The sequence below is a fragment of the Electrophorus electricus genome, chromosome 8 (assembly GCF_041902795.1).
Source record: "Electrophorus electricus isolate QZ-2024a chromosome 8, ASM4190279v1, whole genome shotgun sequence".
NCBI classification, from domain to species: Eukaryota; Metazoa; Chordata; class Actinopteri; order Gymnotiformes; family Gymnotidae; genus Electrophorus; species Electrophorus electricus.
Window position 1 is genome coordinate 21097225 of NC_137504.1, and position 24300 is coordinate 21121524.

Below are 24300 nucleotides of genomic sequence, written 5' to 3' on the forward strand. Positions count from 1 at the left end.
ATACTGAATTAATTGATTCAGCTACTGAATCAATTAATTTAATCGTATTGTTTCGTCGTGTGTTAGCATGCATACAAATTCCCACGATAAGGGATACAGCAGCTACGCCCCTTCATAATGGAAGTTAGTAAACCAATACTATTCTAACCAGTGGATGGGAATGAAGGGAATGTGTAAGACAATTATAATTGGTCAGTAAGCGCCATCCATCAACGTTAGCTGCTTGCCCCGCCCCCGTTCTCGTCAAGTCAGTTTCCTGCGCGCTAAACTCCACCTCGTCGCTTCCGTTGTACCGGCATTTTCGTCGTACATGCTGTCAAATGGACCGCCAATTCAAAGTTGATAATTAAACGGCATTCGTCTATGTTGGAGATTTGTTGTCGAATTCTATATGGGACGGACACTGGAAACTTATTTGTCATTTATGGGATTCTTATGTTTTCTTATACGACATATAAAGCAAACAAAAAAATCGACACCGGCTTCGGCGAGCTAAAATCGGCTAGTGCATGAATCATCCACCTCATCACTTTTGCCGACAGCTTGCCAGCTGTTGTAGCAGCTTCGCTGTTTCAAGTGGATTGGTACCTGTCTTTTTTTAAGTCTTATTCTTCTGATTCCATTTGAATTTATACACAAAGAAAGGAGGAACGTGTGCGAGGACCATTCACCAACCAGATGTGATCGATTTAACGGCAAACCCTGCTGCTGTGTTGATCACAGCAGTAGCAACCTGAGCGCTAATTAAACACGGGCGGGTTAGCTCGGTTAGCGTTAGCCGGCTAGCACAAGGACTAGCTGGCTGCCTCGAAATAAACGTCTTCGATACAGCCTCTGAAGTATTGACGGTCGTCTTTTTTGTATACGAACTTGGCCAAGTTGTTGGGACATACGATATTCTGTTAAATTTAATTATCTTTCTGACCGAGAGAATTCGCACATTGCTCATTTCATTAGCTAACTAGTTAACTGATAACGATTCGACACTTTAATTCGCGCGATGCAGCGAAGGTCGTTTGTTTCTCCGTTACTTAGCGGAGTTTTCTGTCAGTGTCGATCGGAGGAATATCAGGGCTCCTATCCCGGCGCTAGTGGCATGAGGACAACGTCCATGCATTCGGCTCTGTCCAGCGAACATTTCAGTGAACATGGGGACGAGCCGTCCGCCTCGCTGCATAGCTGCGAGACTTGCGGCGGACCGGACCAGGAGCATCGCCTGAAGGTGTTGTTTCAGATTCTGGACGTAAACGGAGACGGCGGGATCTGCGTCAACGACTTGACCATCGGGCTGAGGAAACTTGGGGTCCATCGCACCCAGCATGAACTTAGGGTGAGAGATCAGGGTATAATGTTTCTTTAGATAGCATGCTCCAGAATAGTTAGAACGATGAGTAACAGTCATGGTTTAAAATCAGCTGGCATTATTAAGTTAGCTAAGTACTTTCACAAGTCTTGTGCTCTGTTGTAGACGTTTAAGAAACTAGCTCTAATTAGCCAAAATAAGCGAGACTTTCTTTGAACTTAGCTCACCATTTGCCTTCTAACAGTAGTGTAAAGCCCAACTTTGCATGCTTTCTCTCAGGGTGTTTGTCCTACCGTGGGGATTATGCTAGATAGTATTGTTTTCAATGTTTTAGTGCGTGTGCCTGGCTGCTTATGGGAACAAATGACCATTGTAATCGTAGGAAGCAAGAACAAAGCAGGTGATGCTCCCACATTATTGCATAAATAGTTTCTTGCTCATAGATCTACTACTCAGTTATGTCATGGAGTTTATTTTCGTCCATCCTGCTTAGTTCCCATTTTCAAATGTGATAGTGATGGAAGTTGTGTTTTAAGCGGTGTTTTAAGCAATACTTTCTAATTTGGCTGGGGTCTTTTGGCCGTCGTTCCAGGGCTCTGCTGGAACATAACAGTCTGGTAAATACTCACTGGTGTTCAGCTCTGAGACTTAAGGCCATGAAAGCCGGCACCTTAATGTGTTCGGGAAATGCACAAAAACATTTTTGGTGGCCAAACAGGGCTACAGCGCTTTTGTGTGTGTCGGTAGTTGCCAGATGTTCCTTTCTCTTCTCAGCAAAAAACATCTGCGTTTAATGTTCAAAGGGAATTAATGAATCTTCATCAAATAAGAATCTAGTTCACCTGGGCTCAGAGGGAGACCACTAGACAGAAGAGAAGACTCTAAGGAGAACCAGAAGTATGATAACACAGGCCATGTTTAATGAGGTTAAACATCCCGGGGGCTTGAACCACAATTACTGGCGCTGAAACACAGCTGTGGTTATTGGCACTGAAGCATTGCTGTACCTTATTCAGTACCTTATTCAGAGCAATATAGTCAAAGTTAGAAAATCTGAGACAGTTAGGGGTGCAATCGTTCTCCTTATGAAATAATGCCAGTGGTCTTCCGTTTGGTCAGCCCTGTTCTGAGAAAATATCAGGGATACTGTATGGTGTCTTGTGGGAGACAAGCTTTGTGCTGTATTTTTACGATTTGGCAGGAGAAATATCTTGAGTTGTTTTTCTGACAGATTATGTTCTGTAATCCATGCTCTAGGTCTGTGTTTATGGTCCACAAACATCAACCTTTCTCATATACAAGAAATATAATGAAATGTATTTGCGACTGATTGCTATAATGTCATAATGGGGCAATAGATGTCCCAGTTCTTGGAAAGCAATAAAAGAATCTTGTTGAGGATTTGATATTGTCAAGACTTGCAATTTGAAAATTGCATCCTACTAAATCTTGGTTTTTATATGAAATTATTTGTGATTCAGTGTAAATACTTCTGTATCCGTAGAGGTCTGAACTGTCACTGATATGAGGAGAGTGCGTGGGTTCATGCAGATGAGGAAATGCTTTATATTTTGGTATGCAACCTACTTCTGCCAGACTTGCGTGCGCTGAGATTACGGTGCCCAAACCTGCACCATCTGTATGTGTCATGTGCCTGTGCATGCATGAGTATCTGTGCCCAGATGCGATCAACATTGCTGTATATTGTTAATGGGGTATTAACCTGATAACGAAACAGTTAAGATGGCTGATGAGATGGGGCACCAGCTATCTGATTGCACTAAAGCACAGAATGCCTCTGATATAAGTGATCATTGGATTTAGGACCTCCTCCAGCTATGTTATCCTAGTTCTTCTCAATCATTTAGATTCATTCTGGATATCATCCATTCATCTACCTTTATTGTACTCTCATATTGCTTGTGGACTACCTGGTTGTGCCTGTGACCAATCAGCCAGGTCAATTGAATTACCCCATAATGACAAATCAGTGCTATAATATTGCCCTAGTCTCTTAAAGACATTTCACCCGGCATCCGAGAGCCTTTATCAACCTGCTAGTCCTTAACAGACACCTGATTGGGTCTTCTTGCGGCACGTTCTCCAATTGGTTCAGGCAGAACACACGCCCCAGCATGTGAACTATGTAGTTCGCTTTTCATTATCAGGATTTTTTGGAACCCTTTATCCGTCAGACATTTTTTTTGGGAGATCCCGACAGATCCGGCCCGTTGCCCGACGGCACAAATTAGGCACATGAGGCCCATTTGTTCAGAAGCTCGCCAAAGCATCTTGGACGAGTCAAATTTCCATTGCAATGGGCAGAAACCGATTAGTCGGCGGGGTTCCGTTGAGCCTGAGCAACTAGGCCGGGTCAAATGGTCCCTTGGCAGGGAGTTTGTCTCTCCACGGGAGGACCCCGGAGTGGCCGTGTGCTCTGACACACAGGCTTGAGTGGCCCGTGGCTGCCTAAATGCTTTGCAAGTGAAATGTTTCTAATCACCCGTGAATAGCTTGCAAATTGAGGCACCACAGAAACCTTCCGGGGCAGGGGAGACAGCCAGGGTAGGGTCAGTGAGAGCAGTGGAGACAGCCAGGGGCGGGTCACTGAAGTGCCATCTTTACTGATGACATGAAATGAAACCGGTGAACCGGTGCGTTTTCTTTTTTTGTTAAGTCAGTTGGTAAATGGCTCAAGATGAGGAAGTGGGGAGTTCTGGTTTTGTGACAAGTCTCCTGCTGCTTGTTGAATGAGACGTAGCGTGTGGGATATCCCAGCTGCCTTTGTGTCCTCTTAACCTCTTCTCTCCCTCTCTTCCATGTGCGAATATTTCCGTTCCACATGTAGACATGCAAAAGGTGTGCTGTGTGTGTGTGTGTGTTATCTTTGTTCCTCTAACCTTTGCCCCTAGCTTTTTGTAAACAGTTACCCATTAGTTGTCCCACCAATTAACTCGCGTCCGTTCAAGTGTAACCTGAGCCTCCAGCCAACAAGATTCACAATGTGAGGGGTTTATGAATGAGAGAGAACGCAACACCTCCCGCTGCCCCATGAGCTGGTGCAGCATCATAGCTGGCTGGTTCTCACAAGATTTTACTTCTTCCTGTACCTTTAGGAAGAAGTAATACATCTTCATTCAGTCATGCAAAATGGCGTTGAGCCGTTGAGCTAATATTTTGGTCCATAATGAGTTCAGCTGTATTTATGCCCTTAGCTGGCGCAATCTTACAGCGTGAGGTGAGATTGAGGTGTTAGATACAGAGAATATTCTACAAACAGTTAGGTGAACAACATGATAGTTGTCACTTGGTTGTTATTTGAGGTGGGGGAACTTTGGCTCCTTCTGGTGAAACATCCTGGCCCACTCCCTTCCTGGCTATATTGAGAAAGAGATCAAGAATAGACAACCAGATGTGGCTGGAGACAGAAAGCCGGATGTGTGCGTGTGTGAGCTGTAGTAATAGTAGTAAAAATTGCAGTGTAGTACACATGGTGTCCAGACAAAACAGGATGTTTTGGACATAGGTCCTTCGTCAGCTGGGCAAGCAAAGAACAGCTGACGGAAATGTGTCCAGATTGTCCTTGTGCATTTATTGTCTTACACTGTAGTTTTTACATTTGCATTTACAGCATTTTTACGTCTTATAAAGTAATGTCACATGATCGCGATATATAATATAAATCGGGCAGACTGGCATTGCATCATCACAGTGCTCACCTGAGTGCTGGAACAGGTAGGTCGAGGGATCTTGGTGCATGATAACTGGCATTTGGTTGTACCAGTTCTGGCATCTCTCAAATTAATGGCTGTTTTCCTGGGCTTTGTCACACAGAATGTTTTGAAGAATGTTTTGTTTATCAAGTATGGTGCAGAAAGCAAAAAAAGTACCAATGGTCAGTGATGCTGTGGACTGAAATAGCTCGTGGCTCAAAGGGGGTCAAAGGAAAACGGCAGGAAACGACCAAGCAAAAAGCGGGGCCGCCACTGCCCATTGCGCTGTACCTGCTGCCCTGGAGTTCAGCCCAGAAAGCGGCGTCTCCAACGGGCTACAGCAGCCGAGGAGCAAGTCAGGTCGTCATCGGGCCGCAGAGGATGAAGAAGTGGCCTGATGGGACCGAGTCCAGGTTCCTTTTGTAGCATGATGACTGAAATTTAGAAATTTGCAGCAGTTCTGTATTAAATATGGCAGTATATATTTTTATGGTGTATTGTACTGGCCACAATGGCACAGTGTAACCATCTACGTAGTCTGACAAGCTTTCATTAATTATTGTGTAAAGCAAAGCAATGGTGTTTCTTAGCATTGTTTACAGATGCAGGTAGTCAATATGTTTACACTGCACTGTTATATTCTCAGAAATACTATAAGATCTTCTTTATCTGCAGCCAGAGGAGTTTCATGTTAAATTTGCGTGATTTATATAAATTATCATCAGAAAAACGCAAAAATATCGATACCTACTCTTGCGTGCCTAGTCTTAACATGCACAAACCTGACTTTGATATCAACTTTCTTTGTCAGCAGGATTGCTCCAGCTATTAGCTCAGGGCCTGAGTACTTCCGGACACCATCTTTAAGGGTGCTGATGAGTCATCTTAGAGGAAGCTTCCGTTCTTCTGAGTAGCCGTCCCATGTGCGCACTCGCCTCAGGCTGAAGGATGTTCAGATGCTTCGTGGCAGCACAGTGTTCATTCAAGATGGCAGTTTGTTACGCAGGACTCGGCCTGTACAGCACAAAGCAAGAGTTAATGTATGATTTGCAGGATTCCTTTAATATGAGAATGTACAGTGAGGAAAAAGCCATTAGAAACACGTGATTTATTCATGACACTGACACAGGCTGGAAAATTACCACCATGATTTAATTTTAATGAGGCTGATTTTAAAAAAGGAAAAAGAAAGTATGGCAAACGCAGGAGAATGAGCAGGCGATTGCGTGCATCTTCAGCAGTTTCTGCAACAATTTATGCCCCATTTATGAAGGACCTGTTTTGTTCCACATTGCTTGGCAAGGATGTAGATGATAGCCTTTTGTATGCATCATTCTTTTTCCAATTTTTCTTAATCTATCCAGTGACGCCATTAACTTCTGTGATGTGCGGTCATAGCTGACTCCACTGAGATGCGACATTAAATTGACCTTCGTTTGAGAGGCAGCTTCCTAATTTGTTGGTTTGAAGAGCAGGTCTAGAAATGACCTTATTGAGGATTCAGCATTGACAAGATTTTTGAATGCAAGTTCTTTGACAATAGAAAATGAATGAATTTTTCTATTTGGGTGGATTTCTGGATAGATATCTTACTTGCAGATATGCCTGAAGATAAAGGGGCAAACTGTTGGAAAGGATGTACACTAAAGCAGCAAAGTCATTTTTACCACCAAGAAGTATTAAACAATATTTATGAATCTATTTATTATTTTCACTTTTTCTCTAAAGTGCTGCTCATATCAGATAAGAACCAAATTGCTTTGTAGTTCTCAAATGATTGTTTATGCTCCATAGAGCGAGTCCTCCACATGGAGTCAGCAATGTTTGAAGTAGGTTTATAGAATCTCTGAAACATCCAGGCCAGTAGGTGTTACTATAATGACTGTTTCATTAATGTGAAGAAGAATTATATGAAAAATGACTTATTTCTCCTTTAATGGACTTATTGCTATTTAAGTTATAGTATTTACACACAAAAAAAATTATCCCATCCCATTTTCATGTTGTAATTTTATAATCATAGCAAAAAGCATGCATAAAAGTACACACACACACACTTTAATTTACATTTTGTCATACAGTACTGAGTGAAGGACATTGAGCAACTTTGTAATGCCACGTCAACAGCCAAGCTGACAGGTTTTTGGACCATGTTATCCTCTTGAATAGAAATGATACCCTTTTGCATTTTGCTCCTTTAACGTACTAAAATTATAACAAACCAACGTCAGACAGGAAAGAATAGGTTATATTAAAATGTTGATTTGTGTCATTTATACTCCTACACAGCACAACGTTGATCATGTCTGAGATCGAATAAACATGGCATTGACCAAGCCATGTTGGTAATGGTTCTTGTATAGATGATGTAGGACTATAGGATTTTGCCAGGTGTCCTGAATGTATTTCAGGCTTTCACATAATCCATGACATGACTGGGAGTGCTGAGTGAGTTGGCTTGGAATGACTCAATCCGTTACTTCCATCCCTTCTCATCAGTAGAGGGCGCCCGCTGCCGTCTTCATTTATTAACTCTTAAAGCGGCCCTGCCACTGTTAGTGATGCCTGATCTGTAACTTGATTGACCTTCTAGAAAACAGAAGGTAAGGCGATTTCAAGTTGTTAATAATACTAATAATAATAATAATAATTATTATTATTATTATTATTATTATGTGTTTTTGTAATGGCTAGGCTGCCAAATTTGATGTTTGACGATGATGACTGTGCCTTCTGTGTAGAGATATCGAGAATCTTTCTCGATGTAGAGGACATCACATCAATCATTACTTAGTGGTACCCAAAGTTCCCAAAGTTGGCCCATGACTTATTTCCGCAGTGCAGCTGCGAGGTGAGGTTAAAGTTCAGCTGGGCGGACACAGGTGATACCTGGGAGGAAGAGACTCAGGTTAGCGCTCTAAAAAATGTGTATGTGAGTGTTTGTGGCTGATGCGAGTATAGTTTCCATGGTGATTCTGTGACAAATTGACTGAGCGGGGAGAAAAGGGCACAGCACAGTATGGGGTAGAGGGGGGTGGTGGAATCAGCAGATTTTCTGCAGTGCTGAATGGCAAGCGATGGAGCCATTAATCGTCAGTCTTCTGGCCTCTGACAGGCTACTCGGGAAAGACTGGATAGTGTGGTCGGTTCTGATTGGCTGAGGGGAGGCTGCAGTGAGCCTGCAGCTTTTTCTACCGGCATTCTTCTACTTTGAACTGCAGCACTGTTCGCCGGCGCGTAGGCTGCTGCTGTGGAGCTGCCCGGTCATCCAAGCAGCTGGCTGACTCAGAGAGAGAGTTTCAATTGCAGTGTCCTTGCACTCACTGCTGATCACATGCTGTGTGGGGATTTCTCTGTTAGTTTTACCGGTTCTTTGGCCTGCGAATGATGTAGGACTACGGGACCTGCTGGAGGCAAGCATCTGGGGAAGTTTTACAAGCTGAAGTTTGATGCGTTGTTTTGCAAGAGGACTGGGAGGGCTGGTTGGCTAACTGTGTTTCCAGGTTTCTGAGGAGACTGTGTGTGTGTGTGTGTGTGTTGTGTAGGGGTGTGTGTGTTGTGTAGGTGAGTGCTGCAAAAGCTGCATTGTGCTGGTGTCCCCAGCTGCCCTCATCCTCCTGGCCTAATACACTGCTGTCTCAGTGCCCTCCACACACATACATACATACACACACACTCTGTCTCTCTCTCTCCCTCCAGACATCTGTGAATTTCTGTGTTATTGCACAGAACCTAAGGATAAGCATACACCCATACAAATATCCATTTCAGTCAGTTAGGGACAGTTACACACTTGTGTGTCGGTCTCTTCCTCGATCTCTCGTTCTCTTATTCACTCTCACTCTCACACACACAACCACGCATACCGAGAGGTACTAGCAGCCAGCAGCGTATCAGAAGCATCTCTCTAAACATGCTCCAGGACATGTGGTCGAGCATGTCCAGATGGTTCCAGAGCTCATCGGCGTGCAAGGGTGAAGATCCGCTGGCCGAGAAGAACGAGGAACCGGCCTTGAATACTGCAGCGACATCCAACTGCAAGCAGCATGCCACACGCACGGCTGGTCAAACAGCGGAGCACGACTTGCCACCAGCAAAGAAAACCACAGTGCTGATATTGGTGGCGCCCCCTAAGGACCTCGGGCAGGTACTGCAGTATGAGTCACTTTACAAAGCCTAACCTGGACTTCGAGCTTCAAAGCTGCAAGTTTCAGTTCTCTTTAGAACATTTGGTCAACCCGAGAGACACAGTCTGCTGTCATTCGCTTTCAGTGTCTACCGCTTATACATTATCGTATCCTAAAGGCACATATTGTCTTACACATTAGCTTTTAAGAGTGCTTTGTGCAAATGTGGGATGGTTTTTCATGGTGCAGGTCAACTAGTCTTATAATAGAGAACATTCTCAGTATACCTTGTCTGCTGACAGTGTTATTTAATTCAAAATCATCACCGTAATGTATTGTAATCTGGCCTGATACAGGAAAGGTAGTAAAGTGAACTAGATTAAGTGGTCATAGTTCTGAAAAAAAACCTTAATGTCACAACAGAGGCAGCTAGAGGGAAAAACGGTGCTTAGTGCAGCCCCAAGGTAGTAATGTTAAATTATGTCATAGCTGCTGTCTGCCTTATCACTCAGCTCTGCAGTGAATGAGTTCTTTTCACACATGGGTGATAAAGGGGCCCGTGTGTGCATCAGGCAGGTCTACAGCGACCTGCAGAGACCCAGTGGTCTTGCTCCAAAGGGGTCCAGCTCCAGCAAATGCCATCTGGCACTGCGTCCTCTGCAACTGTGGGGTAAACCTGAGACGTGCACTTGCCGTTACCTGATTGGCTGGATGGAGCGAACTTCACATGCACATGCTGGTTTGATCCTAGGCTGTGATGACGGCACAAACTGCTGCCAGACGTACCCTTGTTCTCTCTCTCTTTTTTTTTTTTTTTTTTCCTTTTTCACCTGGTTGTTAAACGAATGCATAAAAAAATGCCCTTTGATGAGACGTTTGTGGCGTCCCGAGGGGAGGTGTTTGGGGGGAGGAGTGTTGTTGCAGAAAATGTTTAAATGAGATACTGAGTAACAATTATGTGTTTGTAATGCAGGGGAGATGTGCACTCTCAGTAATGATGCCACAATGTACCAGGATGGAATGTGAAGATTAGTGGCCAGTCACGCTTGGCACCGTTTGGGTCCCCTGAGCAACAGCGTTAAACACACTGCGACAGCCGATATGTCAGTTGAATCACCTGACAGGGACATACAGCATTACATATTTGGGCCCATACATCTAATTCTAGCTGGGCTACATTTGGTGAATGCTGCAGGCTCTTCGGAGGTCTGCATTAACCCGTACGAGAGACACCATGTTGTCTGCCCTTGGCTTCCAAATGTCAGAGTGATCTTTTGAATGTGCTGACCAGTTTCCCCTGCTGCTCTTTGTTCCTGAACGTTCTGAACGTCTAAACGTTTTAGCTGGAAACTGTATCCATAAAGTAACTTTGCCGGCGTGATGAAAACAGTCAGTAAGCTATATGTTCCCCACTCACTGCAGCCTGTGGGAATGTCCCTCTCTTCTGTCCTGTTTTTCTGCCGTTGCAGTGTATCCACTTAAAACTATTGCATGTGGAGTCAGGGGTGGCCCATTTCACAGGTTCTTAAGAGTGCTGGAGCTTTTCTCTAAAGCAGGTGCAGGTTTAAGGTTTAAGGGTCTTGCCCAGCGACCCAACAGCGGCAACCTGGTAGTGGTAGTGCTTGAACTGGCAACTATAAATAGTGCTCACTGCTTGTCTCATTATTCTTTCAGGTTTTTAATCTTCCACGATTGAGTGCAGGCAGTGTAGTTACAGACCACACAGAACATGATAACATTTAGCACTGCTAAATCAGCAAAACTAATGGAAGAGTTGTTGAAATGGCCATCCTTGGACTCCTGCCATACCCCAGGAGGGGGGGCAAATATTTTCTCACAAGCTTCAAATCAAGAAACTTTGTATCCTTTCCCCGCTGTCTGTCTGACTGGACCAGCAAATCAGTGGAGCAAAATTCTATTATTTGGGGAAACATCACTGCTTATAGGTCTGCCACAACATTGTCATGAGGGGATGGCTGTCTTGTGTGTATTGTGTTCCATTCAGTCTGTCACCTGTGATCAAGCTTGCTAGTAACTAGCCATCTAGCTAACTATGGGCATGAGTCAACTTTGGTCGCAGTCCATAGAAACGTTCAGTTTCAGCAGTATCGGCATCGTTTTTTTTATTATTTTTGATTAGAAGACTTAGCGCAGTTTATAATCCCTACCCCATTAATAATGAACGAGCTAATCTTCCGTGACATTTTGTGAGCTGCGCTTCGTGATCCACACCCTTGAAATTTGATTCAGAAATAAAAGAAGGCGGAGCCGGCGTTGCTCAGCCAATCATGTTAGAGAATTTCCCCACCAAGGCGTGGAGGGCGGGACTGTTGAGCCGCTTTATTACGGCGCGTCTTTTAACAGCGCCGTCTGCATTTGGTGAATGCTGCAGGCTCTTCGGAGGTCTGCATTAACCCGTACGAGAGACACCATGTTGTCTGCCCTTGGCTTCCAAATGTCAGAGTGATCTTTTGAATGTGCTGACCAGTTTCCCTGCTGCTCTTTGTTCCTGAAGGTTCTGAACGTCTAAACGTTTTAGCTGGAAACTGTATCCATAAAGTAACTTTGCCGGCGTGATGAAAACAGTCAGTAAGCTATATGTTCCCCACTCACTGCAGCCTGCTTGAATGTCCCTCTCTTCTGTCCTGTTTTTCTGCCGTTGCAGTGTATCCACTTAAAACTATTGCATGTGGAGTCAGGGGTGGCCCATTTCACAGGTTCTTAAGAGTGCTGGACCTTTTCTCTAAAGCAGGTGCAGGTTTAAGGTTTAAGGGTCTTGCCCAGCGACCCAACAGTGGCAACCTGGTAGTGGTAGTGCTTGAACTGGCAACTATAAATAGTGCTCACTGCTTGTCTCATTATTCTTTCAGGTTTTTAAATCTTCCACGATTGAGTGCAGGCAGTGTAGTTACAGACCACACAGAACATGATAACATTTAGCACTGCTAAATCAGCAAAACTAATGGAAGAGTTGTTGAAATGGCCATCCTTGGACTCCTGCCATACCCCAGGAGGGGGGGCAAATATTTTCTCACAAGCTTCAAATCAAGAAACTTTGTATCCTTTCCCCGCTGTCTGTCTGACTGGACCAGCAAATCAGTGGAGCAAAATTCTATTATTTGGGGAAACATCACTGCTTATAAGTCTGCTACAACATTGTCATGAGGGGATGGCTGTTTTGTGTGTGTTGTGTTCCATTCAGTCTGTCACCTGTGATCAAGCTTGCTAGTAACTAGCCATCTAGCTAACTATGGGCATGAGTCAACTTTGGTCGCAGTCCATAGAAACGTTCAGTTTCAGCAGTATCGGCATCGTTTTTTTTATTATTTTTGATTAGAAGACTTAGCGCAGTTTATAATCCCTACCCCATTAATAATGAACGAGCTAATCTTCCGTGACATTTTGTGAGCTGCGCTTCGTGATCCACACCCTTGAAATTTGATTCAGAAATAAAAGAAGGCGGAGCCGGCGTTGCTCAGCCAATCACGTTAGAGAATTTCCCCACCAAGGCGTGGAGGGCGGGACTGTTGAGCCGCTTTATTACGGCGCGTCTTTTAACAGCGCAGTCTGCTCGGACGGACTGGGCAGAGCTTTTGCACGGATGTGATTATTAATCACCGCTTAAAGGAATATTTAATGTCTGCTCCTGCAAGAAATGCTGGGCCTCTGTATTTACGTGCCTGTTCCCAATACAAATCAGACTGAATTTGAATATTTCGAAGCAAATAGTTTGCCGTCTGAGTTGAAGTCTCTTTTTAAACTCAGTTTATTTCTAACATCTCAGGAATTCACTACGTACAGAAAGTGGCGAAAGGTATGTTATTGATGCTACCGCCTTCTGTCCACTAATACTGCATATGGCTTGCAGACTTTTTACATGTTTGCCGTTGCTTTCTGGAATATTGGTTTGATTGTAAATGTGTGAAATAACACGGTTATTTTGATAACGGAGCTGCAATCTTCCATGTAGTTTACAGGGGCTTTGGGGTTATATATTTTAACCCATTGTGTTTCCAGTAGATACGTTTAGGAGCTTCCCTGTTCATTTTTATTTATAACCTCATTTAGTTATCCATATAACTTTACTAGCGGGATAAATGGCATCGTTTGGCTGTTGTTCAGTTCTGTTTTGGAACAAAATTTGGATTACGGTGACCTCAAAATTATTTCATGATTTAAATCAGTGCTTTTTTAAAATGGGTTGTATTAAACCAGATTATGGCACAGCATGTTTTCATTGAATCTCGGAGTGCAGCTTCAGTCTTGAAGGTGTGCATATAGTGCTGTGATTTTTAAGTCCACTGGCTTTAACCACTGCTTTCAGGATTAGTCTAGCAGGCAGACTTGGAAAGTGCCTTGATGACTTCTGTCTCTTTTTGTAGTGATCACATTATTTTCGTTTCCTAGAATAATTAGCTACGTTCCCTGCGTATTATAATTTTGTTGTTGGTTTGTACCATTTGTAGCCTACTGTTATCATGCGTCCATTGTTAAATAAAAGATGAGTGTTTGTTTATTAAAAGTGTTACACCGTGATATAAACTTAACGCAATGCTATTCTCCGATTGGCTTCTCTTAATTAACGTTTCACACTGGGTGGCTTGTAGTTATTAACTCAATGTTAGATCCTCCAGGGTGGCATATTCCCACAAAATGCCTTTGGCTTCTAAAGCGCCAGTTTGTTTACTGCAGTGTTTCACGAGTCACCCCCTTAGCAACCTAAGCCGTTCGCTTCATAGCAGTTCTCTGTAACTGCCCATGGATCCCATTTATGGGTGTAAGGGGAGAAATGTCTTCAGGCCCGCTAGGTCGACCAGAGGACCCCTAATAATTACTCCATACCACCACCACCCCTACCCCCTCCTGGGACACTGCATCCACAAAGTAAAGATGACCAAGGCACCAGAGTTAATTAGAACAGCTAATGCTTTGGTCAGTGCATGCATGAATATTAAACAGAGTAGTTGAATATTACACCGGTTCCAGTCAAAATTTGCTCATTCTGCCCAAGGTGTTATTCAGGATTATGTAACTGGTGAATAATGAGTGTGCATGACAAGTACTCAGAATAATATCATATTCTGGGAAGTATATGAATAAGTGTATATGAAAGCTTCATGAGGCCATTCTCATAGAGGAAAATGAAGTTAAAAATTAAACCCTCGCCTCCATTAGCATCCGTTCCTCAAGCGCATTAAGCTCAATGGCTTGAACCATAGATGGGTCTAGATGGGATGTTTCTCTCAGGCAGTTGCCCCTGAAAGCTCATGTTCCTTGCACTCAATAGACTGCTGCCAGGACAGTAGCAAACAGCCCTAATGGGAGCAGCAACGTGCGCAGTCAACCTTTCAGAGCAGCCCCGACCAAACCCATATGTCTGACCAAACACGGCCCATATGTCTGACCAAACACGGCCCATATGTCTGCGCTCCTCAGAAAGCAGTCATCTCCATGACTTCATGAACCTCCTATCTGGACGTTCCCTTGGCCTTTGCCACTAATCTGGTGTGTGTGTGTGTGTGTGTGTGTGTGTGTGTGGTTGGTTCAGAAAATCGTAAAAGCTGGAGATAAGGACCTGGATGGGCAGCTGGACTTTGAAGAGTTTGTGCACTACCTGAGGGACCATGAGAAGAAGCTGCGTCTGGTCTTCAAAAGTCTGGACAAGAAGAACGATGGTAAGGACAGGGATTTCTTTGGTATGCTGGGGGGGGGGGGGGGTTTCATTTTATTTTCTTGTTTTGGTATGTTAATTCTTAGTGTCTCTCTCTCACCCCCCCCTCCCCTCTCCCTCTCTCTAGGTCGCATTGATTCACAGGAGATAATGCAGTCACTGAGAGACCTTGGGGTGCACATATCTGAGCAGCAGGCCGAGAAAATCCTCAAGAGGTTAGTTCACCTGCCTGTAGATCTGCGCAGACATCAATCATTTGGCCTTCCACCGCCCTTCATTTCATTTTCTCCCTCATGTTTACCACCTTGTCTTTTTTAAACACTGAACTGCATTCATTAGCTATGCCTGTTAAAAATTGCATCAGCCATTTAAGTATAACCAATTTGATCCATGTTTAATCTCTATGCAACTACGAGCTTCTTAACTATACTTGAGATGGCATTGTGTGTGTGTGTGTGGGGGGGGGTAACACTGCGTCTTTCTGCTGTTTCTCCACATGCTGCCTGCCTCTCCCTCTCTCTCTCTCTCTCTCTCTCTCTCTCTCTCTCTTTTTCTCACATTATCACACTCTCCCTCCTATCTGCGTCTCCTCAGAATTAGGAGGGGCCATATCTGGGCCCCCATAATGTAGTAAGTAAGCGTTCTTCTTCCTGCATCGCTCTTGTCTGCATCACCCTCTCCCCTCGTTCGTTTGCTTTCTGCTCTTTTGGCTTTACCGCTTTTCTTTATTCCAGCCTAACTCCCCCCCCCCCCCCCCCCCCCCCCCCATTTGGTGCTGCTTTGAAACAAAAGCATATCCAGCAAAAAGTTGTGGGATATTTAACAGTAGCGGGTCTTCGCTCTTCATTTTTTATGCCCTTTTTGACTGAGACATCTCAGAACATGGGAAGATACATTTTTGCCACGACAAATGTGGACCGTGTCTCCGAAAGGGGCTTGAACTTTGAAACCTCTGCATGCAGGATAACACAAATCCCATCCACCGGGCTGTGAGCGGGAGCTGTGGGTAATGCGCTTAACTATCGTTGGTAGGAGTCAGGACAGGCGAGCACAAAAGATCCCCAGTTCCTCCATAGCTAAGCTGTCTGTGTACCCCCACCCCCCAACAGCATGGACAAGAACGGCACGATGACCATCGACTGGAACGAGTGGAGGGATTACCACCTGCTTCACCCAGCTGACAACATCCCGGAAATCATCCTCTACTGGAAGCATTCCACGGTAGGGCCCAGTCCTGCACCCCTGCACTTCCAGGAGCACTGGAGTGCTGTCTGTTTGTATTTGTTTCTGGGCCTTGTTGTTTACTCTTTGGTCTACAAGATGATTAAGAAGCAAATACTTTATGTAAACAGAGCTAAGAAAAGTTGTACCTGTTAGTTCATGTCCTGGCACAGTCGGTCAAAAAATATTTACTCTGACAGGAACTGTGCTTCCTCCGATACACAGACTCCCGAAAACAGACTCCTATACATAAAGACATGCGGCCATTTCATCATTCATGGCCGTAAAGATTCAGTCGAACTCTTGCATCCTTCTGGAGGCAGGAAAATTCCATTAAGGACCACACAGGATCAGATGCGCTAATCTCCTTGTTTAGGCACTCTGTGTGCCTCCCTGGGTGACACTGTGTGAAGAAAGCTGGGGGCGTTTTCTTTTTTCAATTCATTCATTAATTTATTTATTTAGAGTGCGTATCAGGGTTTTTTTTCTATCAGGTATGGAAGTAGTCCTGGCTAGTGTGGGCCAGCCCGGCATCTCCACCCCGCCCAGCTTCGCCCCCTCTCGTTCAGATAAAGCACATCATTCCTTATCACCGCAAACCAGATAGGGAACACAGAGTGGATTCGTTAATCATACATGACTTCATCCGGCATAATCCATATGTGATTGATTCTTTTCATTGGTTTGAGCAGACCAGTTTTCAGTCAGTGGCAGAAAAAAATATTAATATGTAATGAATATGAATATGAACTGGTACTTAAGCCCCTCCCTCAGCTTAAGACAGCTTGCTTTTAAAGGTCTTTCATAAAAATCAAACATTGTAGTAAAGCATTCTTTCTAAAAGCTGTGTTGTCAAGGAGACAGGCCCAGCCTTCTTACGTAACGCGTGTGACGTGCTCCATGCAGATATTTGATGTGGGGGAGAGTTTGATGGTCCCTGACGAGTTCACAGCGGAGGAGAAGGACACGGGCATGTGGTGGCGGCACCTAGTGGCGGGAGGCGGGGCCGGCGCCGTGTCCCGTACCTGCACGGCGCCCCTGGACCGGCTCAAAGTTCTCATGCAGGTAAAGACCGTCGCCAAGCCTCTGGGAGAGGAGACCGCATACTAACCCAAGGAAGAAACAGATTACAACTCCATGTTCAGTCTTTCAGAAAGCTGTGGGCTTTCGGACCTGTGCAAGCACGCCTTTCGCATGTTCGGCGCACTGACGCGTCACCCTGGCCTTTTCGCAGGTGCTCGCTTCTCGCAGCAACACGATGTGCATCGCCGGAGGCTTCTCCCAGATGATCCGCGAGGGCGGAGTCCGGTCGCTATGGCGAGGGAACGGCATCAACGTTCTGAAGATCGCGCCCGAGTCCGCCATCAAGTTCATGGCGTACGAGCAGGTAGGTCTTGCTGCGCAGCGTTGGACAATCGGTTATTAAGTATTACAGCCATCAGTCGGTTATAGTATCATATGAGCAGGTTACAGTGACATCTGATTACTCTAATCCAGCCCTGGGCATTGTACGGCCCGCGGGCCGCATCCGGCCCTCTAATTATCTCTGACCGGCCCTCGTGAGATGAAAATTTGAAGTCAAACGTAAATGTGTAACTACGACACCTATTACACTGTGATAGGTGCACGAAATCAAGGACTTTGACGAAATACAACTACACTGCTTTTATTTTGAAGGCAACTTTTTGTTTTTGTTTTTTAAATTTGCGTTTTCCACTCAGTGCGCTTATGCACCTTCAACTCAAACGTCTCAATAAATGAGTTGGATCGCTAGGAGTTGGCTCTTATCCGAGGTTAGCTGTTAGCCCTTAAATGTGTCGGCTAACGTTAAAAAAAGAAAGATTGACGCAGAATGCAGAGTTTTTAGCAAGGAATGGACTTCTAAATATTTATTTATTTATTTATTTACTGACGTCGAAGGTAAAACTGTGTGCGTAGTTTGTGGAGAGCAGATAGCTGTGTTTGAGGATTACAATTTGAATCGCCATTACGAGACCAAACACGCAGAGAAATAGAAGAACTTGACGGAGGCAGAGCGGGCACGGGCATCTGAAGATTTGCTAGCGAAACTGCAAAGGCAGCAAGGATTTTTTACAAAGCTCCACTCATCCAGGGATGCAGCCGTCAGGACCAGCTTTGTAATATCACACAAAATTGCAAGAAACAGCAAGCCATTCTCTGATGGGGAGTTTGTCAAAGAATGTTTGGTGGACTCTGCAGCGCTAATTTGTCTTGAGAAAAAAGCGTTTGCAAACGTGCCCCTCTCCAGGCATGCTTGGAGGATGTTAGTTCTCTTTGGCTCTACCGACCTACGTGAACATGAAGTTCACATCAGTGATGAAGTTCAACAAATCCAGATACAGATCCTCTCTGTGATGATCACTTGTGTGCTGTCCTTCGCATATCCACCTCAGATATTCAACCTGACTTCAGTGCACTTGTTCAAGCCCAAAACAGGCTATATTTCTCTCATTGAACATTTTTGTATAAAGTTAATGTGCTGCTGGTCTTTGAAAAACTTGATTTTTTTGTGTAAAGTTGTGATGCTAGTTTTTTTTTTTAAATGCTGCAGAAAATGCTCATTTTCAAAAAAATGTTTGTTAAATTGTGCTATAATTCTGTGCTCCACATTTTCATGTTATTGTAATGTTTCATTTACTGTTTTTTATGAAGGGATAGTATATATACTGTATACAGTATATAGGTATTGGGTAGAACTGAGTTAAGTATATTAGTCTGGCCCTCTCAAACCATTCCAATTTCTCATGTGGCCCCATGGGAAAATTAATTGCCCACCCCTGCTCTAATCAGTCCTTTAATGATTCTTTTCTTTTTCTTTTTCTTTTTTTTTTCTTTCCTGGCATGGTTACTCTGGTGTCCACCAGATAAAGCGTGTAATTGGCAGTAACCAGGAGACGCTGGGCATTCTGGAGAGGCTAGTGGCAGGGTCTCTGGCTGGTGTCATCGCACAGAGCAGCATCTATCCCATGGAGGTAAGAACAGACAGGAGAGTGCGCGACCCTGCTGTGGTCCGGGTGCGGGTCTGTGCAACTGACCGCCCTCTGCACAGGTGTTGTAGCGAGACAGCCACATCCACCCGGTCTGAAATGCCAGCTCCATCGAAATGCCGGGTCCTTTTTAAACTGAGCGATTCCTCGACTTTGCGTAAAGCAGTGTGTGCTTGGATGTCCTTTATTTCCTGTGCCATTGCTTTGAGAAGAAGTCTAGATGAACAGATGCTCTGCTAAAAATTCATTTCCCCTGAAGCACTTTGAGCTCTTTGGAGCTAAACGAAGGCTCCCCGTGTTTCTCGGAAGGTTCTGAAGACCCGGCTAGCATTGGGGAAAACGGGTCAGTACTCGGGCATCATGGACTGTGGCAAACGCATTCTTCAGAAGGAGGGCTTGGCGGCGTTCTACAAGGGCTACATTCCCAACATGCTTGGCATCATTCCCTACGCGGGAATAGACCTGGCCGTCTACGAGGTGCGTTGGGCGTCCTCTGCTCTGCTACTGAGCTGCTCTCATTTCATTTTCTTTAAGACTCCACTGGCTTCAAAATTCAATTTTGGGAAAGCTGTAAAATGTATAATAAAGTACTGTAATAATACGTATGGGATTAATAAAAACAAAACAAAATTAAAAACTGAATAATTAAATAATTACACAAATGTGAATAAAGAAGTTAAGCAAGCTGAACACAATTAGATGGGGAGTGGTTGGTTATCTCTCTCTCTCTCTCTCTCCTCTGCCCGCAGACGTTGAAGAACTCATGGCTCCAGAGGTTCGCCACAGACAGCGCGGACCCGGGCGTGTTTGTGCTGCTGGCCTGTGGCACCATGTCCAGCACCTGCGGCCAGCTAGCCAGCTACCCACTGGCCTTGGTTAGGACACGCATGCAGGCTCAAGGTAAGCATCCCGTGCTGCTTCACTCCCTGTGTTGACCCCCATCCACCACACTGTGGTGCTGCTCAGCCTTGTTTGTCTCCACCCTCTGTCTTTCTTTGAGTGTGGACAGTACGCCAAACCATTAATGGTTTGCCCTTTCATGTATGTAATTGAACCTTCCCCTTCTCTCTCTCTCTCTCGCTCAGCTGCCACGCTGGACGGGGGGCCTCAGATGACCATGAGTGGCCTGTTCCGGCATATTTTGCGGACGGAGGGTGCCACGGGCCTGTACCGGGGCCTGGCGCCCAACTTCATGAAGGTCATCCCTGCCGTCAGCATCAGCTACGTGGTGTACGAGAACCTGAAGGCCACGCTGGGGGTGCAGTCCCGGTGAGGGCGGGACGATCCACATCAGCTTTTGTTTCCCTTAGTTGTTCCTTTCTATATTGTTTTCTTTGAGATGCGATGAAGTGCCGGTCCAGGGAGGCCCCTCTGCCCCTGCCCCGGGGAATTGTGGGTGCCGAGTCCTGAGGTGTGAGCTGTGAGTTTTGTTTTGTGAATGGGAGGAGTTGTGAACTAAGCTGAGATGACACTCGGAGCCGTCGGGACGAGACAGCATTCCGGAGCAGGATGTCATTGTGACACGCTGTTTTCAGAACATCACCCTCAAAAATCAGAAGCCCTCACGTGATCGGCCGACTGCAGTCACCTGAGTTTTACCGGGGCCAACAAAGTGTGCACCGTTCAACACGGCTTCAGTGCTTCAGGAGATCGGAAGAGCTCTCTCCTCAGAGATATTCGGTGTTGATTAGGCTGCTTACATGTCATTGTCTTACAGTTTCAGTAGGTGGTAGTGTTGGTTAACAAAGGGCTTGAGACCAACACCTACTCATACACACCACATCCACCTTTTCAATTGGATATGTTTTGTTTTGTTTTTTGTTTTTTTTTTGTTTTTCCTCTTGGGTTTTGGGTTTTTTTTTTTTGTTGGTTTTTTCTATTATCACATATATTTGCACACTACTTTCATATCACTGTTTTGTTCATATAATATTTATTAACATAATAAATGTTCAGGTTTTGTTTGTTTTATAAGTGCAGAAACCACATGTCCTTAAATCATATAACAATGCCTGCAGCTGAATTTCATGTGCACATTCTCATTAGAATAATTCCGTTTTTATTTCTGTTCACTTTAAGTATGTTGTCAATTATATTTATTTAACTCTAATCTATACAGTGAAAGTTCAGTATTCAGTATCAACAGTTGTTGATATTGGCTGTACAAAGTCCATATTTTGGGATTAGAATCTTGCATGGATTCAGAGCAACAAAATTCAGAGTCCAGATGAAGATCTGATTTATTAGTACCTGCTGAAATTCAGACACTACGAGTCAGTTCTTTGGGACTTGGCCAGGAACATCACCATGGTTGGTATAAGGCCTTGCATTAAATTAATTCAGCTGTTCGCATTAGAACTGCTGCCCTGTATGTTGCTTTGGCAGGAACCCGCGCCTTTAAACCGAACCTCCTCACAGTATTGGTGTGTGCGCATCGCGAGCATTGGTTTCCTGGATTCTCATTGCGTCTCCCGGATGGGAACAGTAAGAAGTGGGAAAATGCACTCAGGAACTTTGATAACCTGTGGAACACAGCCTCTTTTTGTTTTGAGTCAGAATGAATGACACTAGAATGAGTAAAAAATAGTTTTTGACTAAACGTTTTTGGTGGGTGTGTGGGTAGTTAAACTGAAGGTTATTGTGTCCAGAATGCTCCATTGCCTTGTTTACGCACAAAGCTCACAGACCCCAGCCCTGGGAGCCTCAGGCAGGAAGAGCTTAGTTTTCCCTGATGCACTTATTTCAGCATGTTTGTTCATTATGCAGTTGACTCAGGTGTATTCTAGAGGAGGTCCTGCAGTGTTCTGTCAGTGGTATTCAGCTCCTGTCCAGCAAAGATTTTAGTTTTCGCTTGTATTGTTGAAGCAGCCCTTGGGAAAAAAAGGCACACGGATTAGGTATGCATGTATACATATGTACCGTTTTGGATGAGAGCACCCACGTGGATGAAGATTTTTGGTTCGACTCAGCATCCAGCCAGATGTTGAATTTGACGCTTTGAAACGCCCGGGGCCATACGTCCCCAAAACTGCACTCAAAGAGCATCAAAACATCTCCCGGAAGAGACGGCAGCTTCCTCCAAGCCTGCAGAAGCTCTTCATGTCTCCGTAGTAGGTGCAGATTTACAGCCACAGCCTGGGGCCAAGCAGGTGTAAGGTGCTACCCTTCTATGTTCAACTCCAGGTACATGTGATCACCTTATGTGCTGCTAGTGGAATGTCAGCTCATCTACATGGAAGAGAGAAAGAGTGATTGATTTTATTTATTTTTTTTTCCTTCTAATAATTGTGATTCTCAGGGAGAACACCTGGCTAGACTATGTCATTCCAGAAAAGACCAACTGAATTCAAAATGGTACCCATTTGGCTTAAAGGCTTCTCAGAGTAGGTCTGTGAATGTGTGTAGTGCAGTATAGCCTATGAGTAAAGCAGAATGCCAGACCGGAGTCTGGAGATCCTTTTGCCTTTGCTGTTGCGCATAAAGGGTTTCCCTCTTTAGCTGATCCACGCACCGCTTCTCCTCGTCAGCACCTAACCCTTCACCCAGCAGTCGCCAACCCAGCTCCTGAAGTTCTAGCCTCCTGCAGATCCACCCAGAATCCAAACATCCTTAATCAGCCGGATCACGTTGGTCGGATTTGGGCTGCTGCCAGTTCTGAGAGAGGCCTGTCTCCAGGAATAGGCTCTTTTGGCCTCTGCCTTCACGCTTAAAAATGACACTGCAAAATTGGCTGCAGATCAGCAAAAGAGGGGAAGTTTTCCTTCTCTCTGTGGACGGCCTAAATCCGAGCAGGACCTTCCCCCCAGTTCACCTCTGTTGTACTAATGCCTGTATATGTTTGTGTGCAGCGTGTGTGTGTGTTGTAGATGATCATAGAGCGCATGTAATGGGGCTTTACGAGATGATGACTTCACCTCCTAGTGAATGCTGCTTCTTTATTCATTATTTTGTCTTAATGCATTTTTGCACTCTTCTCCTTATGAATTAGCTAAGGCTAAAACCACTCATTGAATTATCTCAACAACTGGGAATGCATAACAGTACTGATCTGGGATCAGATCGGAGCCCCTATGAGCCCAAAACCCCACACTGATCCTCAGACCCCACCCCCTACCCCATTGCCTGACATTGCCTGTCCCCGTAGCCTGTGTATGTAGCTGCTAACGCAAATGTGCCGTTTGCCACACGTACACAGGTGTGTGCTGCTCACGAGCCACCTGAGGATGCGTCCAGAGCGTGGGACGCTCAGGTCGGATTCCTTTTTCTCTTTTGTACGTGATCGAATTCATGGGCTTAGTTACAATCAACAATCATTAGTTGCTGAAAAGATTATGATTGTGGTCCAAAGCAAAATACTGAAAAAAAGATCTGCCAAGTTCCTATTGGTTCCTGTCTTTGTCAAAGACGGTATCTGATGCAGCTTCTGATATGGATGGAAATTACTGATTTGACTGCCTGTGTAAACAATGCCTTGCAATACGAAATGCTCATAGATGCCAGTCTTTTGTATACAAATACTTATTCTGCAACACAACATCCTGATGTACAATAAAGCCAGAATCACATCTCAGATTTAGTCAAAGCTAAAACGTTATAATCAATGCAAAAATGTGCTGGACAAAATGCGGTAACCCTGATAGAATGCAAAAGTGAATGAATGTAAATATATTTATGTTTGTTTTGGAACAATGGTCAATAAAATAATCTTATTTCAGTTAAATGGTCCATTCTTGCTGGGAGGATGGGCACATGTACTAAATTTCACCAGGGCTTGTAATAATACAACTTCTAGTGTTAGTATATTAAAATTTTTAAAAGCATTATTAGTTTGGAATAACACATCTGTCACAGGAAAAAAAAAAAGTTTATTCTTTGAGAATTGGTGCACAGGTAACATTTTACTGATAAGTCAGCTGCTAAGTGATGGTGGTTGTTTCTACTCACACTCCGATTTACTCAAAGATAAAATAACCACAAGAGATTAAATTACAATAGCAGAAGGTATTCCTAGTAGTATAATCACTCTCCTGTGGGATTCTTCAGAAGAAACTTTTTAATAAACTTACTACAATGTCACTCAGTGGTCTTGAAAAGTTTAAAACATTTATTAGAGTCAAGAGTTTTATTAGCGTTCAAGAACATGCAGTACTAGATCACTGGGCTTCTAAATTAATCAACTAGCATGAGGTTTGGACCCTCCCTAAGGAGTACATAATACATAACCAAATTAAAGAAATCTCATTCAACACTATCCATA

The 24300-nt window shown here is 44.4% G+C and overlaps 1 protein-coding gene across 4 annotated transcripts; it reads left to right on the forward strand.

The window, feature by feature from the left end:
- The first annotated feature begins 300 nt into the window (after nucleotides 1-300).
- On the forward strand, nucleotides 301-23763 carry slc25a25b (solute carrier family 25 member 25b). Of its 4 annotated transcripts, none has more exons than XM_027010253.3 (11): nucleotides 301-1330; nucleotides 14692-14818; nucleotides 14942-15029; nucleotides 15409-15444; nucleotides 15924-16035; nucleotides 16942-17100; nucleotides 17270-17422; nucleotides 18921-19028; nucleotides 19353-19520; nucleotides 19793-19943; nucleotides 20129-23763. In XM_027010253.3, the coding sequence occupies exons 1-11, from the start codon at nucleotides 1001-1003 to the stop codon at nucleotides 20314-20316; spliced, it is 1620 nt and encodes a 539-aa protein (XP_026866054.1). In that variant the 5' UTR covers nucleotides 301-1000; the 3' UTR covers nucleotides 20317-23763. The 4 variants fall into 4 exon arrangements, with proteins under 4 accessions (XP_026866054.1, XP_026866055.1, XP_081574763.1 ...); XM_081718637.1 differs by lacking the exon at nucleotides 301-1330 and adding an exon at nucleotides 12125-12957; XM_027010254.3 differs by lacking the exon at nucleotides 15409-15444.
- Nucleotides 23764-24300: the final 537 nt, after the last annotated feature.